We start from the raw sequence: 9141 nt of genomic DNA on the forward strand, positions 1-9141 counted from the left end.
CCACCAGGCCCATCCAGTCAGAAGCAGACTCAGCAGATAAAGGATGCTACTTTTTTACTTGTACTTGAATCACTTTTAGCTTGACTTCATCTGACTTCCCTTCTCCAAACACATCCATTTCTACCCAGATGATCTTTGGAGAGGGAAGGTGCTTTTTAACTATCTCATCCAAGATAAAATGCCAGCTGAAATGCTATTCTCCAGGAAACTGGGGAGGAGATATAAGTAATATCTCCTTTCTACAGGTCCAACTACAGTAGTTTGATTACTGTCCAAGGAGTCGTAGAATCTAAGGAAAGTTGCAGAGACAGGCCTGAAAACCATATGGCAGCCCGTGCAGACACTGAAAAGTATTTGCTGCAGCTGCTTATATGCTGGAGACTACCATGCAACAGCACTGCAAAGAACATACAATTTCCCACTTCAGGTTTCTTTGGTACCAGCTGATTTCCTAACTGTGCTTACCAGTGTGCTTCAGCCAAGACACGTGCAGGGGACTGTGCAGCGCGTAGGCAGTCACTAACACCCTGGTACCCAAGGGCTCTGCTAAGCCTACTTCTGCTCCTCACAACGCACAGGTTGGAAGAATAGACAGGAGCTTCCGCGAGCGAAGGGAAGTGCTTACGTTAATGTCACAGCGCTCTCCCGTGTAGCTGGCACTGCACAAACACTCGTATTTGTTCTCAGAGTCTCGACACGTACCTCCGTTCTGGCAAGGGTTTGGATCACACTCGTTTATATTAATTTGACAACTGGAAAGGAAAAGTGTATGAGAATTAAAGAAAATTTCTCACGTATGTTCTTGTGCCACAGAACACAAGATCATACAGTCTACAAAAGCCTCATTTATTTGAAAAGTTCCTGTTGTATCTTTTTCAGGGCCAACAACATGAAAATTTTACCCATTCATACCAATCCTCCTTTTGTCATTTCTGTATGATTGAAGCCAGTACGGGTCTCTAGCACAGTTAATGAATTCTCATGAGGCACAAGAACTACTTGGAAGCAGTTCACATTGCAAAAATTGGTGTTGTCAGCAGGATCGTATCAAGCCTGCCTCTTCTAAAAATAACTGCTAGTTTACAGTTTTGGAGCAGTTGTTTGAATGGCAAAAGGATATGTAAGAGGATGATTTGAACCTGCTCAGCTATCCCACTGACGTAAGAATCAGAGCACAAGCTCCTCTGCAAGCATCAAAAAAAAACCACTTACTTCCTTCCAGTGAAACCTGGCTTGCAAGTGCAGTTGGCTCCCCAGCTCTCACTGATGCACTTGCCACCGTTCAGACAGGTGAAGTTCTTACCGCATTGCTCAGGTGGGAACGGCCATCTGGGAAAAGCAAGAGACAGCCTTTAAAGCAATCAGGTTTTGGGGAGGGTGAAAGTGTATTCAGGCTCAGCGGAGACTGGGCTGGCGAGGGTCATAAGCACAGTCATTGGTATTTCTAGGAAGGAGTTTGGCACAAGTGGAGACGGGAAGAGAAGGGAATAGTCTCAGAAATCTTCCATAATATCAGAGTATCGCTTTGAGCATGCCCAGAGAATATGCAGGAGCTATATCAGTACTAGGACTCTTCTCACATAGTTGCCTATTCTTGCTGATGAAGATATAAACAGAGGCAGGATACTGTTGGAATACCAAACTGCAGCACAGCTAGGCCACAAAAAGGATAACGCAAGTACTAGATAACTGTCTACACCAGAATGAAGCAAGAACAACGGGAAATTCAACCTGGGCGGATTAGATAAATACTTACGTGGCTGAGCTGCAGTTATCTCAATGTTCAATTTGAACAGGCACAAGTAGATGGAAGTCTAAGTAACATGTTGATTCCTACTTCCTTTACTGATACGAGACATACCTTTGTGACTAAATATGCTGGATTTTTTCCAAACTAATACAAATGCTATAAATACAGACCTTATCAAAAAAACCCAGCCCTCCTCCTGACTCATACCGATTTCTCATCAAATTTTAAGTGAGCTCCATGGAGGGATCATGAAATGTGCACTGCTAAGCAGTACAGGCAGTAAGGCGACAAGTAGAGAAACTTTTTTCTCCCAGTACGCATTTGATAAGAAGAATACTCAAACAGACTTTTTTTTTTAACCAATACACAGAAGCAATGCCCTTAGTCTTAGGGCCAATGCCACAAAATACAACCAAGCCCTTGGTTGAAGGAATGCTGTCAATCAGTCTAGGAGTGCGTATGTATTTTTATCTATCATATTATAGGAAAATATTTGTCAGGGTAAGGCTTGTTTTTGCAGAGGTAGTAGCAATGGGCACCTTCATTAGCACTGGCAGCTTTCTGCTCACAGGCAGACTCAGTATCCCTTGAAAGCTGGCTGTGTACCACTGGTAGCAAAAATAACCGCAGTTAGGAACTCCTGCTACGGGTGATGTCTATAAACATAGCATCAAAGGTTTACCAAAAACAGCATTCTCAGCAGAGATTAGATTGTCCCTCTTCTGCACTCTGCCCAGGAACCCATCCTCACTGGGACCATCACTCTGGGACATCCGGTGCACCTGAAACTTTAGAATACAGCCTGCTCCATCCTCCGGGGGCTGGGAGGCTCCTTTCATTTCATAAGCAGGCCAGCGGGGGGGTTGGTTGGTTGTTCTGTTTTGTTTTAAATCAATATAGGAATATGCCAGAGGGGAGTCAAATCCTGGAGAAGATTTCTTAGGGAATGCAAGAGGGAAGTGACAACAGGCTACAGTACTTGCACTTTAAACAGCTCCGAAACGTAGCATGGGGATAACCCACATAAAAAGGAAGGATCTTTATCCTTTATGAGGATCCTCACTTTTCAGTGAGGATTTGGACCTGGACAACACCTTCCAATTCATGGCAGAGTTTAGATGCTTTACCCACCAGATACTTGCAATGAAAAATTTTCCCAAAGTGTCCCACAGTAAAAGTCCAGTTTATCTGGGGGCTCCTCTGACCCCTGCATCAAACCAACCAAGGCACTTACTCGCAGCGAGGTCCCGAATACTGAGGAGGGCACTTGCAGGAGTAGCCATAAACCCCATCAATGCAGGTGGCTCCATTTAGGCACTGGTGCCGCACACAGTCATCGACGTTGATGTCACACTTCTTCCCAATGTATCCCCGGAAGCATTCACACTGAAAATCTGCTACTGCATCGACACAGTCCCCGTGAACACATGGGCTTGACTGGCAGTCATCAAGGTTAGACTCACACAGCAGCCCCCCCCAGCCAGCACTGCAGGCACAGCTGAAGGAATTGAACAAGTCCTCGCAGGTGCCAGCATTGAGGCAAGGGCTAGAAGCGCAAACATCAGCCCCAGTGCAGCCCAGCTGGATGGTCCTTCTGCTGAACTGCTGGAACTGTTCTGGCTGGGGGTACGAGAGCTGGGCAGTGAATGGCAGGTAGATCCCCCCTATCTTCACTTGTCCTAGGCAGCCAGTGAAATTTTCAGCTAGAACAATCAGTGCGTTGTTCTTTAGGAAGTCCAAGTTCCCAGCATTTCCCTGCAGAGTCATATTAACAGACCCATCCAAACGAACCAGCCATCTGGAAGAAAGCGCAGATGGCTCTTCCATAGACACAGAGATGGTGTGCCAGGCACCGTCCGTGACAGACTTCTGACTCAGGAAGCTGACGCCTTCGATGCTATTCCCACTCCTGATGTCAACAAGCAGGGAGGAGTTCTTAATGGCTATCTGGAGGGAATCCACTTCTTCCACAGCCCGAAGCAAAACAGCATCTTCATCCCTGGTTCTGAAATCCACGTGGAGGCTGCTCAGAGTTCTAATCACTGATGTATTGGTGGTAAATTCAATGGCAGCATAACTATCAAATGTTGCATTAGCCAGACCTATAAATAAAGGGATAGAGTATAAGGGATTTGAAAGACAGTTGGTGTCATGTTTGAGACAGACCAATGGCAAACTTCTGGCAGGTTCTCTCCCTTAAGAATCATGTAAGCTTAGTGTGAGTAGGATTACAGGCCTAGCTGCTGGCATCCTTAAAGCTCTTCCTGTTTACAATTTTACCTCTGATAATAATATCCAGCTCTTGCAATTTTTACTCATCAGTCTCACAGCACTGCACAAAAATAGAACTATTCCCCTTTTACTGCTAGAAAAACTAGAACATCAGTCAGGAAAGTAATACACCCAAAGCTGCTGAGGCAGCCAGTGGCAGAGCTGGGAACACCCCCACATCCTGAGTTCCAGGACACTTTCTAGCCACTAGACAACACTCCCTCCACATCAGGGCATCATTAGCTAACTAGTTTTCTTCATTCTCCAATGAAGAAAGTGAATTGGGTCCTACTTGGTGAAATAACCTGAGACTCTAGAAATAGCTGAATGTTGCAGACAGCAGGATGGTCCTTGCACTGCAATGATAATAAGGTAGGCAATCACTCCACAAAAGTGGACAGGTTCCTCCCTGATCAAGTCAAAGTAACAAAATAAAACACCTTTGAGTACCATCTTTGCTCTATCAGAACCTGGTGGTAAATCCGTAAAGTGCATGCTGCCTGCAAGAGTGTGTACCTGGGCATCATTCCCAGTTTCCTTTTTGCGGCACGTGTTTATATTTATTGCAACAGTACAAAGTAGGAATACTGCTTATAGACAGCGAACATTAAGGATTTTACCAACACGTAAGTGAGGAACAGCACTTACACACATATCCTGCTACAACATCTATACAGGTGGTAGCTTCAGGACATGGGTCACTTTCACACCAGACTCTTTCTTCACAAAATTTCCCCGTGAAATTTGCTGGACAGCTGCAATGGAAATCATTCCAAGTGACAATGCATCTGCCACCATTCTGACATGGTTCAGACTGAAAAACAAAATAGCGGAGTTTAGGAGCAGCGTAATTCATCTTTGGATCTAAGAGAATTTGGTAGAAGGAAATGTGACAACAAAGATTAGTATGAGCAGCACTTGAATCGAGAAAGAAGGGTAATTAAAATAGTGACTCAACAGCAGTGAAGGAAACACAAGGGTCTCTGTACAAGAAATTCCCGAGACGCTGCCTCTCCCTGCGTGCACTGCTGATCAACAGAAACTCCCTAGGCAGAGCTCCATCAATTTGGAAAAGAACAAAGCACAAAAGCAAAGGTGAGAAACAGATGAAACGTGCTGCAATGCTCCTGAAAACCTCACAAAGTTCTGTCACTAGAGGGACACACCTAATACCAGAGGCGTGACAGTACTTCATAGCACCGTGAGCAAGAAGGGCAAAATTAGGGAGTACGGCCTCCCCATCGTCACGTGTGGCATAAAGGAGAGAGAGTTCTGGTCTAAGGGCACCATGGAGACAGTTCCTTGAACCGTTGTTCCTGAAGCAATGGATTCCTGGGGGAAGAGGTGGTTGTGCAATTGAAACAGGACGAAGGGAGGAGCTGGAAAGGTTACTGGTTAGAAGGCGGAGTCTGGAACGTGTGTGTGGGCTCAGCAAAATGGAGGTGGGCAGCACAAGAGCCAGACTGCCCAAGTTCTATAAACTACAAAAACTACAGGGGAGCTAGAGAAAACTTGATGCTTAAATTGTATGTAGTATATTGAGTGACGTAGGAACATATGGGACCATGTGTCCTTCAATACTTAAAAAAACCCAAAACCTTCTCATCTTCCTGATATCAGCAACAGTCAAACTTTTCTGTAATCACAGAACTATAATAAACAACTGCACACATGTAGAGACAAACGAGAGACATCATACCTTGCAGGTGTTATCAGAGATGCAACCATCCACAAGATTACCATTTTGAGTCCTATTGAGTTCCTGTGGCAGACTGTAGTTCTCAACTTGAAAAAAATCTATTTGGTGGCTGTTCAGTTGGATGTCTTGCAAACAGCCTTTAAAATAGCCTCCCCACATATCAGCGCTGTCTGCATTATGATGTCCACCAATATACACTTCATAACCAGCTAAAAGAGGTCTTGCTACGAGCTGTCCTAGCTCCAGGTATGTGTCTGATTGGTGAGCACCAACAATTCCTTCTTGGAAAGACAGAGCTACCAAATGTCTTCTCCCATCAACTAAATTTTCTGGAAACGTCACAGTATCTGTAGATAACATCTCAATCTTCAGCTTGCCATTCTTCAAGTATATGGTGAGGCAAGGGTCAGTTTCGTTGCTGATTTGCAATAGCAAACCGTTAGGTTTCCGACTACGAATGAAAAAGGAGATGTTGAAGTTTGCACCAAGACTATCAGAAAGGGTGAAAGAGGCAAAGCTGGTGGAATTCTCGAGGCCAAATGTTGCTGCTGGGCGCTCTGGAAGAGAAAACGAATGCACATCAGTTCGGTGACAAGGGGAATGCAGCTGGCACAGGGATATTCTAAGCTGCAACTCCTTATGAATGAGGGAAGACCTTTCTTCCGAACATTTTCAACGGGCATCAGGGTAATTATGCTCTCTCCCCACACAGGTCTGTGAAATTAAGAAGTAGGTGAATGTGTCCTTGCTTTCTCTGGAGGGCATGAATTCAAACACCCAAGTAGCAGAAGACAGAAAAACAGGTCTGGCAGAGTCCTTGCCACCTAGCAGATTTACTCAAGGACTTCTAAGCTACGAAGTTGCTTTTAAAATTTGTAAATTTGGTGGTAACAGCAGAACAACTTTGTACTTCTCATGTTGAGGGCTCAGGAGTGAAACAAAAAACTGGAAAAGTATTAATATAAGCCTTGCAGGAATAAAAAATGCAAATAGATATGATTTTAACTCAAAATTGTCAAAGAGCTTCCTTTAACACTTTGTGGTTTATCTGTAAAGCAATACATTCCTATTCATCCTTAACGCAGAAGCTCAAGATCAACTTTTCACAGTAAAACAACTTCCCTGCCCTCCTGCATTCACATAGATCTGATACAGAGATGAAGTCAGAGCCTCTGGCTCAACAAGGAATAACATCTGCACCACAAAACTGACAATTGTTCCTGCAGGAGCAAGTGACAGAAAAGGGATCAATAAGACTTTTATTTACAGAGGGTTTGGCTTCAGTTTCCTCACTGGTCAAGTAGAAAATACCGCTTCCAGAGCTAGCATCAATGCTTATCTAGTATCTTTGAAGCACCAACTGACAGAGGATCTGGCAGATGTAGATCATGTGGCACTTACCATATGAGCAAGCGGGGCCTCCGTAAGGCCTGGAACAGTCACACCTGAAGGTTGCCCAAAGGTCCACGCACAGCCCGCCATGAAAGCAGGGCTGGGAGAGGCACCACTCTGTCCGGTCACAGCCCCGCTTCACTGGGGAGGACTCGCCCACAGGCAGATCCACCGGGAGCACCGCTTCAGCATCTACCTGAAAGTCTTCCAGGCAGCCGACAAAGCCTTGCTGGCTCAGCGTGTTGCTGGCCATTGGATCCTCAGCACCTCCCACATACATGTTCAGGAAGGCATGCAGGATCAAAGCATTGCCATGTGGGACAGGAGAGCTCTGCAGGCAGACACCTGCATCGCAAGAGTCATGCCAGAGCTTTAGCTGCATAGTGCTGTGCAGAACAACTTCAACTTTATGCCACTGGCCATCATCAACTCTCAGCCCCTCCAGGAACAGCGGGTACTCAACATCCTCCCTCTTCAGTCCTGCATGCAGAATGCCATCAAAGAGCTCCAGGAACAAGTATTCAGCTTCATGGCCTTGGTAAAAAAGGATAGCGCTGGGCAAGGTGGTTCGGAACCGGAGGGACACGCTGGCAAGCTGATCTGCTACGTCCCTCCTGCTCTGATTGTTCACGGGCAGCTCAATGAGGAGATACCCTCTGGAAGCAAAGGAAAACGTTGTTGGTGTTGAGCATGTGGCATCATAGAAACCAGGCTGGCACTGGCACAGGTGGCCGTGGCTCTCAGCTTGGTAGGTTGGGATGCACAAGGCCTCATTTTGGCAGTCGTGCGTCTGGCACCCAGTGAGCTTGACAGAGCAGTTCTTCCCTCCCCATATAATGCCATCCTGGCTAGGGGCACAGTGGCAGGTATAGTCAGCAATGCCATCCTCACAGACAGCTCCATTCTTGCAGGGACCCTCCTCACACTCATTGATGTTAACAGCACATTCCACACCTGCGAAAGAGATTTAGAAATGGGATCTCACTGCAGGGGATTGTGACTCCCTTCCCCAGAGCAAGCCTGCCAGGCACAGACCGCCCTCCCCAGCACTGCCGCTCTCTAAGCCATTCTCTTCGGGAAACCACCAAAAGACCAAGAGCTGCCAGCAAGAAGCCCCACGCTCACTACAGAGTGGCCTACCACTAACGTAAGAGCAAGAAAAACACTTCTGTGCTGTCCCAGATGCTGCAAAGAAGGTGCTATTTATAGAGCTTCAGCCAGGCAGCCTACATCATCCAACAGTCTCTACTGTCCTCTCCCAGACAATCTCAAACACCACAGGTAATCAACATGCAAGGAGAGCAAGCAGAGCATATTAAAGGGACAAAACAGCACAGACAAGGATTTTATGCTTCTTTCATGCATAGATAGGGTACGTTGAAAGTAAGTCTATAGATCTGACTGGAGCGTGTTCCAGGCACCGTTGTGGCAGACAGCATCAAAATGGATCACTAGCTGGGGAAGTTATGGGAAAGCCTCAGTTAAGAAAATTCAAATTCCCAGACAACCCTCCAGTTGTAAAACACTCACAAAACTCAATTCATTACCAAACAACAAACAAAACATGCTCCACAGGCACTTTGCCATACTTGCACTAAGCTGATTTCAGTTCTCTCCAGTCCTGCAGAAGTGAACTGGGTAAAAAGTACTGCATTGCAGCTCGTCTGTCTCCTCGAGGCACATGTATCCCAACAGGGCTCCAGTAAATTACAAGACATTACACTCAAATCTGGTTAAATGAAAATCTGCTGTCATTTTCCTGAGCATCTCCAGACTGACAGAAGAGCCCTTCTGAACAAGTTCACTTCATCTAGCCCATAACATTGGTTTTCACTAATCTTCAGAGACAGTCACACAGATAAACCAAGCATGGATTATCCCAATCTAATAGCATTACACGCCGAATCTAGCTAGCAAGCACAACAGGGACAGCAGAAAGAAAAAGAAGGAATTCACACACAAAGGAGAGGAATCAAAACACAAAAGACACTTGTAAAGAAAAGCCACTAGACAGAATGTGCATGTCAAA

General features: G+C 45.7%; 1 protein-coding gene across 1 annotated transcript in view; it reads right to left on the reverse strand.

Annotated features, from left to right (window-relative positions):
- Nucleotides 1-9141, reverse strand: part of CRB2 (crumbs family member 2) — a 42345-nt gene that overhangs the window by 3985 nt on the left and 29219 nt on the right. The window contains exons 7-12 of the mRNA XM_009331594.1: nucleotides 7122-8066; nucleotides 5721-6277; nucleotides 4670-4835; nucleotides 2985-3852; nucleotides 1213-1329; nucleotides 626-752 (exon numbers count right to left, since the gene is read on the reverse strand). Of these exons, the coding sequence (XP_009329869.1) occupies nucleotides 626-752; nucleotides 1213-1329; nucleotides 2985-3852; nucleotides 4670-4835; nucleotides 5721-6277; nucleotides 7122-8066 (2780 nt within the window). The remainder of the gene's footprint in view (nucleotides 1-625; nucleotides 753-1212; nucleotides 1330-2984; nucleotides 3853-4669; nucleotides 4836-5720; nucleotides 6278-7121; nucleotides 8067-9141) is intronic.

This window comes from Pygoscelis adeliae, unplaced genomic scaffold, assembly GCF_000699105.1.
Source record: "Pygoscelis adeliae isolate BGI_AS28 unplaced genomic scaffold, ASM69910v1 Scaffold619, whole genome shotgun sequence".
Classification (NCBI taxonomy): Eukaryota; Metazoa; Chordata; class Aves; order Sphenisciformes; family Spheniscidae; genus Pygoscelis; species Pygoscelis adeliae.